At 40.8% G+C, this 12,790-nt stretch overlaps 1 protein-coding gene across 1 annotated transcript; it reads left to right on the forward strand.

Moving 5' to 3' along the window:
• Window positions 1-215: 215 nt before the first annotated feature.
• Window positions 216-10,168, forward strand: faxcb (failed axon connections homolog, metaxin like GST domain containing b). The gene is made up of 6 exons (XM_079560842.1): window positions 216-692; window positions 3,399-3,534; window positions 3,919-4,115; window positions 6,078-6,295; window positions 7,924-8,040; window positions 8,453-10,168. The coding sequence occupies exons 1-6, from the start codon at window positions 433-435 to the stop codon at window positions 8,770-8,772; spliced, it is 1,248 nt and encodes a 415-aa protein (XP_079416968.1). The 5' UTR covers window positions 216-432; the 3' UTR covers window positions 8,773-10,168.
• Window positions 10,169-12,790: the final 2,622 nt, after the last annotated feature.

A 12,790-nucleotide genomic window follows, 5' to 3' on the forward strand; every position in this document is an offset into this window, starting at 1 on the left:
CAAGAAAACCGGATGTGAACAGTTCGTGTTACTAAAATATAAATCAACTTTTTTCAACAGATAACGCATAATAATTTGTTGATAAGCCAATACACCCGTTGATCGATGTAGTCATTGTTTACTCTTAAATCTAACAGAGATGTTTAATTTTCATTCAGGCCGCGTTGCGTAAAACTTTATTTTGAAATACACATTCCGGAAGTTGGTGCGACAGCTTGTGTGACGCTTAGCGACTGTTTCTGGAAAAACGCTGCAAGGGAAAGCGACTTGAGTGAGCGTCTTCAGGGAGGGCGAAGGCAGGGCAAGATGTTTTTCGTCTTCTGTTTTCGAGGGAAAATGTGAAGCCTCTCCTCTTTAAGCCATAGACATGAAGCCTGCCTGGGACTGTGGCGGCGGGGCAGATGCGGGACTGCTCTGACCGACAGAGGAAAGATGTACTGGGCGGCGGGGTTCGCCTCTGGCCGGCCGTGTGTGGTGGAGCTCGGGCGGAACCACAGCCTGCCTCTCGGGCTGTGTGGCTCTGAGCAGCAGCAGTCTCTGTATGGATGCATCATCACATTCCCTTTGCAGGACTACGGAGGGATCATGTCCGCTCTGGGCTCCGAGTCCTGGTGGAAGAAGACCCTCTACATCACTGGGGGAGCCCTGCTGGCTGCAGCCGCCTACCTCCTGCACGAGCTCCTTGCCATCAGGTAAGATCACTCTTCAGCATAGTTTCAAAGAGGACCCATTCGTTTTGGTCTAATTCATCTTATTAAATGTGCCCACTGATTTGCGTGTCTGTACCACAGCAGTCATTTCCCTGTAGACTTCACGCTTGGATATGTTTCTCTGTGACTTCCTTCCAAGGACACTACTCATGATGATGATGAAGGGGAAAAACAAACGCGAGTCACGCGTATACGCTCGTGTGCGGCTCTCGTGCCAATCCTGATTGGCACCTGAGCGTGTATGAAGTGCGCCTATAGGCTTGGTGGACCTATATATACTCAAAGCTCAGCTGCTCAGGCTGCCAGTGTATGCTACATCTGTCAATGCAGTAACCTATAATAAAGCTTCACTTTGGTGTATAATTTGTTCAGTAATAGGCTATTGGCCACTGTCCTGTCTTTGATCATTCTCCTGACAATTGATAATGAATCCCTATCTGACGGTGTATTTTTGGGCCAATGCCGGCCACTAACATCCTGTAACAGTGGCCTGCTATAGTCTGATCTCTTCCTCTCCCTGATAATCTGTGCGTAACCTTGTATTTCGTGTGAGTGCTGCTATCGGTGAATCACGTGCAGCCTGCTGGCGGTCAGGCCCAGGCTGCCGGCATCATCTGTTTGGGCCATGTGATGTTGGCAGAGGCAGCAGCTCTGCCACACTAGACCGCTTTCAGCCCCTGTGCTTCCATGCCAGATCCCTGTGTCTCTTTAAGTGGCTTGCCATCAAGGGAAATTTCAACACCAAAATGCTATAGCGCAAGAAAACAAACGGAGAATGGATTTATGTGTTTGTTCAGGGACGCACTATTTCAGCACCCCATGTGAGAGGACAGCTCCGAAGCAACCCTTTTAAAAGCATAGATAGATTATAACAGGATACACGCTTTGGACAGTGTTTCTCAATCTTTTCACGCCAAGTACCACTTATAATGTAACATATTTCACCTTCCAAGTACTACCAAGCCTAACATCAAGATCAAATCAGGACAATACCTGGTCTGACGAGGGTCTGAATAGACCTAAAACAGACTATCAGAAAAACAACAAACTTAAATGCATTACTAACCCAAAGATTATGTTACCTCCAATTAAAATGAATAAAGTCTGTAAAAGCAGATGATTTTCACTCCAAGGAGGTCCCAAATCCAATCTAGGGGCTAGTTGGGGCCTAGCCTTATGCTGCAAACTGGATTGTCTAACTAGAGTTGTAATATTTGGGAAATTTTCAATGTTTCAATGAAATTGCCCCGATGGGAATTATTAGGAATTTACAGGGAATTTACACAACTCAAGGTTCTAGATCTAAACTGCTGCATATGAATCTGAATGGATACATTTGAATATTTATCGCAGGAAAGATGAAAGGTATCTAAAAAATTATCAATTAAAATGTTTTTAATTTTTGAAAAATTGAAAACATTGAAATTTATTAGGAATTTTACGCCCCTTTGCTACCCTATGTCTAACTAAAAACATGCACAATAGTCCAGAATAAATCTGAGTGTGTTTGTGTGTGTGACTGCAGGACAGTGGATGCAAATCAGCCCATGGCTACAATCTTGTGTGACGTGTTTACATGAATGAGGCTTATGTATGTTCATTAACATCAACGGTCTTGAACAAAAAAAACAACAGCAACTAATGAATACCAATTAAACTCAATTTTAATAATGGCAAAAATAATAAAATAAATGTAGTAGCACTGTCTGGGGATGATGTAGTTGTTTCAGCACCGCAGAATAATGGACAGCTCCCCGAAGCCCACAGCACAGGATACGCTACTTTAAACTTAATTTACTTTAATATTTATTTAAGGGACAATGTTCAGAGACATAGCTCTTAGAGACAGGGGTGTACTGCACCAGATTATTGCTAAATAGCTAGTTAGCATCCGTAGTCCCTGGATGCAAAATAAATTAATAATGCACATGCACATTCTATAATACACAATAGAACATCAATGTCCCAATGCTCTAAACTCCCCCTAGCATTAAACTCGACTCTCATCAATTATATTGTTAATTTACAGTTCAATAACTCAGATTGGATCATGGTCTTGACATTAGAGTACCACAGTACAAATATAGAACAACACAGCATGCCTCACTAAATTATTCAAAGATGAAGATGGGTGATGATAGAATGGTCTATGATGATAAGTGCTGCATGTGGTAACAGTGGATACTGTCAATGGTGGTAACACGATGTTACCTTTTGCCACTGTTTATCTAGTGATCTATAAAATGAGCATTATTCTTGGAAACATATTTAAATCTGATTTTCCTGGAAAGTAGTTTGATTGTGTTTAGATTTGTGATTATTATATCTTAATATCAAAAGTCATTTCACAGTGCAGATTTTTGGACATTGGAGAGAAAGCTGCAAAATGAACAAAAAATCCAGAATCATGTGCATTTCAGTGTTTTTTAGAATTCAAAACTACAGAGTTTGTTTTGTTCTTTGATGAGGAAATTAATAATGTGACTTCACCATTTAAAATTGTGACCTAGTTTGGACTGTGATTAATGGTTCAGCCAGAATGAATAAACTCTCTTTGCACTATGGTGTGTTCCTCCAGGTTAAAGTACCTGACACATCGCAAAGTCACCTGCTTCAATTGACCTTGTTATGGAGATGGAGCAATAACTTTCTTAGTAACTGAATGTGATTGTTGCTGTTTTGTTGTAGGAAGGAGCAGGAGCTGGACTCTAAAGATGCCATCATCCTCCATCAGTTCTCCAGGCCAAAGAACGGCGTGCCCAGCCTTTCACCTTTCTGTCTAAAGATAGAGACATATCTGCGGATGGTGGATCTGCCGTATCAGGTCATTGATTTTGGAATATCTGGAAATGTTTTGATCTCCTTTTGACATAGTAAATGCCAACATAAGTATTGACTGCATTCACTTGTAATATTTTAAATTGTATTCTATTCATTACACCTGCTCTGTAAATAGGCATGACATTTGACAGCCAATAATAAATAAATAAATAAATAAATAAATAAATAAATAAATAAATAAATAAATAAATAAATAAATAAATAAATAAATAAATAAATAAATAAATAAATAAATAAAATAAATAAATAAATAAATAAATAAAAAAAAATAAAAAAAAATAAACAAAAATAAAAAAAATTATAATAATGTCATCGACTTGGTTGCGAATGCTTTTTGTCATACTAAGATCAAACCTTTGTTTTGCAGAACTACTTTGATGGGAAGCTGTCACCGCAGGGAAAGATGCCTTGGATAGAATACAACCATGAGCAGGTCTCAGGGTCGGAATTCATCATAGATTTTCTGGAGGAAAAATTTGGCATCAACCTCAACAAGAACCTCACGCTAGAGGAGAGAGCCATGTCCAGAGCCGTCACCAAAATGGTCGAGGAGCACCTTTATTGGTAAGGCGTGGATTAGTTGTGGTTTGTCGTGACCTAGCATGCACTGTGAGTAGAATTTTAGACAAACACCACTTGCTTGGCTTTGAGGGGAAATGAATGGTTTGTAAAGCAGATTGTCATTATCTATAATAAAAGAAGGGTTTCAGGTGGGACACATTATGAACTGAGAAATGTGGTTAGCCAGACAGCATTCAGGCTCTGTCGTCTTTCTGCAAGTGTTAACCACACTGCCATCATGGACCCAGTCTCTAACATAAGATGAATGTATATAGAGTCATACTGTATAGAGCAATATTTATTTAGTATAAAGGATGTATTGCCTGCTGGTCTGGTAAAGCCTGATCTCATCACAGTACAGGCTTATTCATCTTCCTCTGTGGTGAGTCACTTCAAAACTATTCAGGGAAAACAGGCAGCCGGTAGGAAATCATCGCTTCGCCCTCACTCAGAGCAAAGAGACTTTCCATTACCTAAAAGCTCCATCAATCTTCCACCGTCTCTCATTTAAATGCATGAGAAGCTCAAGAAGCAACAATGTTGACTGGTCTATGTCAAGGATTTCTAACTAACGCATATCTGAACAAAATTACAAATCTGTTTTGAATATCATACACAATATAGAGGTCATTCATGTAACACAAGCCCCGCCTCTCGCCTTCTCTCCCTGCGTCACCTCTCCAGTCATGTAGTGCAGTCTTTGGACCACTTTTAGATCTATTGATTGAATTATTTATGGTCAGGGAAGGGTAGTGTGGCAGTGTGTACGACAGGCTCAAACTCTCCAACAGCATAGTCTGATTCACAAATAGAAAAAGATTTTGGCAACAAAACCTACTCGACATGATGGTAGGCTTTAATCTACATTCAGAGCAAACAGTGATATACTAATCAGGTATCTGAAGGAAGGGGCAATTTGTGACTTGGAAAATGACACAGACACTACAGTCTTTTGTCAGTAGTCAAAGGAGAATTGCCATAGCATAGTACTATACATTGTGAATAGTTTTATAGGTACAACTTCGACTATGATGCATCATCAAAAGCCCAGACATTGTTGTCATACAGCCACGACTCCCACATGTAGCTTATTGTGAAGGCCATGTGCTGAAGCCCAATCTACATTGATTTTCCCGTTGTCTGGGGTGATATAGAAACAGTGCACAGAACACTTGGCTTTCTCTCTACCATGATATCACTGTCTCTCATCTCCTTGTTCTATTGGATGAGCAGGTAAAGATATTAGGCTTTCAGGCTTTGTAACCTGCTTAGGGCGAAGGTCAACGGGTATTTCAGTATTGGGACTGTGTTGTGAGGATGCAGCAGGTTAATCCTATTAAGGACTACACAGGCTCAGTTTGGTGGTGGAAACATCAGGTGACTTGATCTAAAGAAAGACTATTTCATGGGGGAGAAGAAGTTTGTGCTGTTATTAAGTTGTCATTGTCAGACCTTCAGTCCCACCCATGGCAATTATTTACAGCTATGGACAAATTTGAAAGAGGACGCGATCACTACTCAGTAAGTGCTGCTGTGATGATAAGAGATAGACAGGTATGTTTTTTTCAGGGCTGATACCGATTATTAGTAAAGGCAGCCGATAAGTAAAAGGGGGGGTGTAAAAATTTCAATTAATGCACACTTCATTTCAATGCTTTATGTTTCTGTTTGGGACTGTTGAGGCTGGTGCACAAATACTTTCTTGTGTGTTTTGCAAGTAGCTTGAAGGGTGAGCACTCTGCATGTAACCAGATCGTGTAACCAATCAGATGGTGCTGTGGGTGTGACAATGCTGGAGAGTAGTGACAGCAGACAGGGAGGCGTGGCTGCATCAGAGCCAAAATAACCCGTTTTTTTATTTTTATTTTTAAGATGTCAGATTGAAAAACAAAGGCTGATGCCAATATTGGTGCCGTTAATCGCCCTAGTCATGATGTAGCCGATCTGAAATTCCTTTCCATGCAGGACGATCGCGTACTGTCAGTGGGTGGATAACCTGGAGGAGACACAGAAGCTGCTCTCGATGAGTGGCCCCCTCAGCGACACTCTGAAGTGGCTCCTGAGTCACCTGAATGGCAGCATGGTTCGCAGGGAGATGTACGGTCACGGGATAGGACGCTTTTCCAAAGAGGAGGTGTACTCACTCATGGAGAAAGACCTACGGACACTGGCCACTCTGCTTGGTAAGGCACTCAGTGGGTATGTGGGAGGCGACCAGTGCAAATATGAGCTGTAACCTACATAAAGTCCTGGAGAGATTTCACAAATGTCGTTATATAACATTGATACAGTTACTAGAAAATGTCTTGTAACTTTACTTATAGTAAAGTAATTAGTACTACTTACAGTAATGAAACACCCTGACTCTTGACTAGGGCCAAATGGCAGCTAAACCAAGACTAACCAGGACAAAAGACTAAATGCTATTCAAATCATTGTAAAGGCTCTGTACCTGACTTTTTCTGGTAGTGTGATGAACTTTATTAAAGGGGGGGTATTATGCAAAATCGACTTTTTCAAGCTTTACATCATGTTATTATGTCATTCCCTCATTAAAAACATGCCTGAAGTGTTGTCTTGGCACATTCACGTATTTCTGAGTAATCTGTAAAAACTCTGATGGCGGCCATTTTAGGGATAGGTTTGCCTGAGTCCTCCTAGGAACGCCCCCACCTCCTGGAGACGCCTCCGAGCTTTCATCACCAGCCGAGTAACCAACCACTGCTCCTCAGCAGAACCCCCTCCCCACTGATGCCACAGACAGCGTGGTGTCTGAAAGGGTCAGAGGTTCTTAAAGAGACAGAGGCCTATTTCAAGACATTCGCTACAGCCATTTTGAAAGAGCAATTTTATACAAGGCAGTTATTCTAATTTACTGCATTTACAGACCAACAGAAGGTTTCATCATCATTGTAGTGTGCTATAGACTGGTGCTATGTGATTGAAAAAAGCATAAGTCTTTAAGTATCTCATTAAAGCAACAGTTGCGGGAAAACCCCATAAGGCATTATTTGTGTAAATATTAAGTATTTGTTTCAATCATTAACTAGCAGCCTTTCTGTTCATAGCATGAGACAGTAAATCTCCCTGAAAAATGGGGATGGTAGAATTTCTTTTGGAAAGAAGTTTTGACCACAGCTATTAATACAAAATGTATGTGTTTCTCTTTTACTGGTTGCTGACAAAAAAAAATGTGTCGTCCCTTTAATTCACTTGTTATTGTTTGACACCACTAGAGAATGTCGGATGTTGTGTTCCACAGTTTTAGAAATACTTGTCCAGACAAAACAGCTTTATAGTGGAGCACTGTTCCGACAAGCAGCCAAGTACTGTAAATGATATTACATTTGCATCGATCTGTTTGTGTGTTTTCCACGAGTCGCTGTAAAATGGAAAGTTGCTCCCTGACAGTGCATCAGTGCAGACACCCAGCCTTAGTGTTACCGGCGAGCTGCCAGAGAACTGCCCTTATACAGTATATGCATATAATAGGCATGACCTGAAAGGGGGGGGGGGTTTAAATAAGCAAATAGTTGTTTTGCTTATTTAAAACTATTGTAGCCATGGTGTGAAACTTGTGAACCCACCTAATTTAGCATTTTTAGTCCAATATTGTAATGAACTCTGGTGCATCATACACTGACAGCTAGTGAAGGGAAATGTGTCAGGAAAGGCATCCAAAGTACAATCTAAGCTAAGATCGGTTGTTATATGGGAGGGCAAAAATATGATGAGCAGATATGAAGTTTTAATCTCTTGCCTTTGTTTTATCACTCATGTTTGCTGTGGCTGTGTTTCCTTGTGTCTGCAGGAGATAAGAAGTACTTCATGGGCTCGAAGATTTCAACGTTAGATGCCACAGTGTTTGGGCATTTAGCTCAAGCAATGTGGACACTACCAGGGACTAGACCAGAGCAACTCATTAAAGGTCAGTGATTCAGAACAAGTATCATATTGTAAATAACTTAATATTTATTCCATTTATTTGACTTTAGACTGTATATTTTTCCTGCACTTTGAATAGAGGAAATGCAAGTGTTTGATATTCAGTGCCTCACTGTTCTGTTTAGATCAGAATGAAAAAGAAGCAAGTGCATACCCTCTATAGCCACTAGATGACAGTGTTAACCTGTTTTGATAGATCAGATGGTGTCTGATCTTGCGCTCAAAGCTGGGAGGACTCTTTTATTTTCTATTGTAGTAAAGTAAATTCAGTGCATGTAATATCTCAGAAACGTTCTCTCTTGTCACTTTAAAATGTGGACAAGACAGTCTCGGTACCTCCTGCTGGTTTAATTATTTCTGTACAAGCGCTTACAAGAGGCCTGCTGTTGTTCCAGGTGAGCTCATAAACCTGGCCATGTTCTGCGAGAGGATGAGGAGGAAGTTTTGGCCCGAGTGGTTCATGGAGGTGGAGGACTTGTATTACGAAGGGGACAGTGACAACAGTGGCGGCTGTTCCCCCATGGGCTTGCTGGATCTGGGGCTCTTTTCCAGGACTGACACGCTGGACGACAGTGACAACAGCACCCATTCAGCAAAGCATGCCAACACAAACTCTCAACATTCAGACCACTCGCTTTTCGACTCGGACGTGGGAACCGCCTCTGATAATGATATTCAACTTAAAGAGGATGTAATGCCCGATCTGGAGGTTTAAACCAATAACATATAAACAAATACGACCGGAGACAGGGGCTCTTTTCAATACAGCAGTTATAAACTGGATACTATTCAAGACTTCAACAACTGGAACATTTTTAAACGGACAAAGTAGATCTTTATACAGGATTCATAATATATAAACATACATTTTATGTTTTGCCCTTTCTTGTTGTGTCAGATGCCCCTGTGGCGGTTTCTCTTTGCCTTATTTTGTCTTGTCCGGTGATACTGAAGCGTCAAGGCAGTGATTGATCAAAGTGCAATGATGGAAAGTTAGGTAGGTACGACTAATGCAAATAATCACCATGTGTCTATAATGCTCTAAATTATTCAAACTGGGAAAGGCTCATCATTCTGTCCTTTGTTAAGTTTGGTCATCACATTTTTACAGTCAGGTTTTCTAAAGTACTTTAAAGGAAACACCACAGAGTGTGTGCCTGTTTAGTTTCATTGTTGTCTTTGGAAAATATGCAGTTTTAAAGTCTAACCACTAGATGGTGGTAGACGCCAGTCTGACTCTAATCAATTTCAAGGTCATTTCCCTCAAATGCCACTATTATGTGAGAGACCATTGTAAAGTCTAAACATGAGCATCATGCATCTCTTTCCCCATGTACAGTCACTATCTGTGAAAATGGGATCAAGCACCATTTAAAACCACGCGCAAAACATGAAACGGAGATGAAGAACTGTTGTGTGCTGTTTTGTTTTGCCAAGTGCCAGTTTAGACTAGCTGTTTATTACAACTTATAGAAAAATATTGTTATTATATATTGATATTTATTTTTATATTTTGCTCTCAAAGAGAGACGGCCAGTGGAATTTTATTTAACTTTTTTCATGAGCTGTGGCATAGACAACTACTTTATGCTGGAGAAAATTTGTGTGAATATTTATGGAGGTATTTTGCGCAGAAGTAATCAATGAATCTATCTTTGATCATAATCAGTTCACTGACAACATAGGAGTTTTGTCTGAAGCTTTAAACGTTATAGCTTTCAGGATTTGAATCATCCGAATTGTAACTTCTTTTCATCAGTGCCACATTTGCTGTGCAACAAAACACTTGTGGAACCTTATAAAGAAAGTATAATAAAGAAAGACATGGCATTTTACGCCAGTAACTGGACATTTCCAGTGTGCTAAACAATTCACATGTATAAACGTTCTTCCATCTTCATCGTCCTTTGAAACGCCCTTAAAGGAAGTTTTGCAATGAAGCCATATTTAACTGTGTGTGTTGCTCTTGTATGGACCACATGACATAGTGCTGAGTAATGTAAATATGTAAAGAGTACCATGTAGAAGGCTGTGGAGTCAACTGGAGAAACTGGTGATTTCAATAAAAAGGAATTACAATTTTAACTTAATTATTCAAGTAGTTTTAGTTTACCTGCAAATATTGTTGGTCGATTTGTAGACAAGCCAAAATTAATATCATTACACACACATTCGCTTCAGACTCAGTCAAAACCAAAATGATTTACTGAAGATCAGCTTTTTGTCATCTGTATTTTTGACTATTTGTAATACCATCAAACTCTGACTAAATAATGTTGTTTTCAGTTGACAATTGTATTCATTCTCAGCCTTGTTTTTCTCAAACAGGTTTTTGATTAAGTGGAGATTAGCCTTGATACTGTACCATGGTTTCTTCTCAGTCAGGTTTGAGCAAGAATAAGCCCCAAAGAAGCCTGGTCTGGGGTACAGGATCCAGAGGTCCACAGATCAGGACCGGACTCCCGGGGGACGGAGCAGGTGCGGGCTCCGAGCGAGGCCTTTGGGCGGAAGGAGCTGCCAGGGTCTGAAACAATCTGCACTGCTCCTTTTTAATTTGGCTCCGAGCTCCTCCCTCCCTCCGCCTGCCCCGACTCTGCCTGCGCTTAACAGATCAGCGATCCACAAAGAGGAGTAAACACACAGAGCAAAATTAAAACGGGAACTCCCCTGGCACCGCAAAACAAATTACACCAAACAAATTACACACAGTCAACACACACAAACACTGCAGCAGCTGTGGCTCTGGACCAATGCAGCCGGTGGCTACAACCCACAACTCATCACAACATCACCTTCATCAACACCAGGTTATTGCTTCTGTGATGACATGTCACAGCACTGCCTATTTCTATACAGACTTTGTAAGATGCCATTGCCATTTTTAAGTTCCCTTCAGATGCTAAAATGATGTTTGTACCCTGTTTCTCAAGTCATTGTTTCCCCCTTTGACTTAAAGTGAAATATTACACAGTATGGCTTTTAAGTTTCCAACCTTCTGTTGCAAGGTGATCTGGGTGAAACAGACTTAATAGTTTCTCTCTGCTGTACTGTATATGTGGATGTGTTTGTGTGTCTATATGAGCACACTTGGTCTGGCCTCCCCCTCTCCCCAGGCCCACTGGCCCCTCTGGCAGTGACTGTGACGGTCCATCTGCCTCCTACTGTTCTGCTCTGGTGGGACCGGCGCCATTGGAAGACCACTGTGCCCCTTTACCCACCTCCCTCCAACCCCAGGCAGCTGCTCTGTCCCGGGACGAGCCCCGCGCTGCCAGGTGGGCCCCAGGGCACGCCGGGGCTCACACTGTGGTCAGCCGCACTCACACCTCCTAAATTCACTGTTACTCTTCTCTAATGTGCCAAATCCCACTTCAGGCTCAGGTGGTCCCCGTTCTGGGAGTTCATAGACAGGGAACCAACAGGTGGCGCTGTTTTCTTTTCTAATTACTGCTTTATTTATTCACTGGCATGTGGTTGTTTCCAGATGACTTTGGCTGGCCTGTTGTTTGACAAAATGGAGTTAACCACAAGCTGCACCTGCTTTTGGAGGGCTGTGAATATCCTTGTGTCATGTTCTGTGGTGACCAGAGATATGTGGGATTTCTACTGCCTTCTCTGACCACTTCTGAACACCTTACACCTTGTATTTTGTAAGATAACTTAATTCCTTCAATGCATCGTGTTCTTTCTTGCTTTCTTTCTTTCTTTCTTTCTTGCTTTCTTGCTTTCTTGCTTTCTTGCTTTCTTTCTTTCTTTCTTTCTTTCTTTCTTTCTTTCTTTCTTTCTTTCTTGCTTGCTTGCTTGCTTTTTTTCTTTCGTGCTTTCTTGCTTTCTTGCTTTCTTTCTTGCTTTCTTTCTTTCTTTCTTTCTTTCTTGCTTGCTTTTTTTCTTTCGTGCTTTCTTGCTTTCTTGCTTTCTTGCTTTCTTGCTTTCTTGCTTTCTTTCTTTCTTGCTTTCTTGCTTTCTTGCTTTTTTTCTTTCGTGCTTTCTTTCTTTCTTTCTTTCTTTCTTGCTTGCTTTTTTTCTTTCTTGCTTTCTTGCTTTCTTTCTTTCTTTCTTTCTTGCTTTCTTGCTTTCTTTCTTTGTTTCTTTCTTGCTTTCTTTCTTTCGTGCTTTCTTTCTTTCTTGCTTGCTTGCTTTCCTTCTTAGCTTATCTGCACAAACAAAAGAGCTTGACCATGGGATAGATTAGAGCAAGTTTGGTGAACGACTTTGAATTAAGTGGAACTATATGGATTTCTCTGAATGATGTCAGGGTGAGGTATGGCATTTATAAAATGCAGATGTTCGGACACAGACTATAAATTGCAGGATAACTGGAACATGAAAACATTGTGACATGGTTCAAAGCTCAAAAAGGTAAAAGTGCATAGACCCTTCCGAAGACACTTTAAGGATTGTAATACGCTGCTCTTAAAAGATTTGTTTTACTAAAAATACAAGAAATTACCCATTTAGCAGTCTTTGTACTCTGATGCTTTGGAAGAAGGTCTCAGTTTTCATTTTTGTGTTTTAACTTAAGCTGGCTTCCTTTTTAAAGGCACATTTTGTAACATTTTAGACTATGTTGGTATCAAGACATGCTCTCAATGACCAGCTCGACAGAAAATGCTATTTTTGTGGTGGGTAATCAAAGAATGGATTTGGACAAGGACCTTACCCATTTAAATCTCATATTCTGCTGCCATTAGTCAACATCTCCATGGAGACAAGCTGGAGACGTACCCACTCCCGGT

The sequence above is a fragment of the Gobius niger genome, assembly GCF_951799975.1.
Source record: "Gobius niger genome assembly, chromosome: 8".
In the NCBI taxonomy this organism is placed as follows: Eukaryota; Metazoa; Chordata; class Actinopteri; order Gobiiformes; family Gobiidae; genus Gobius; species Gobius niger.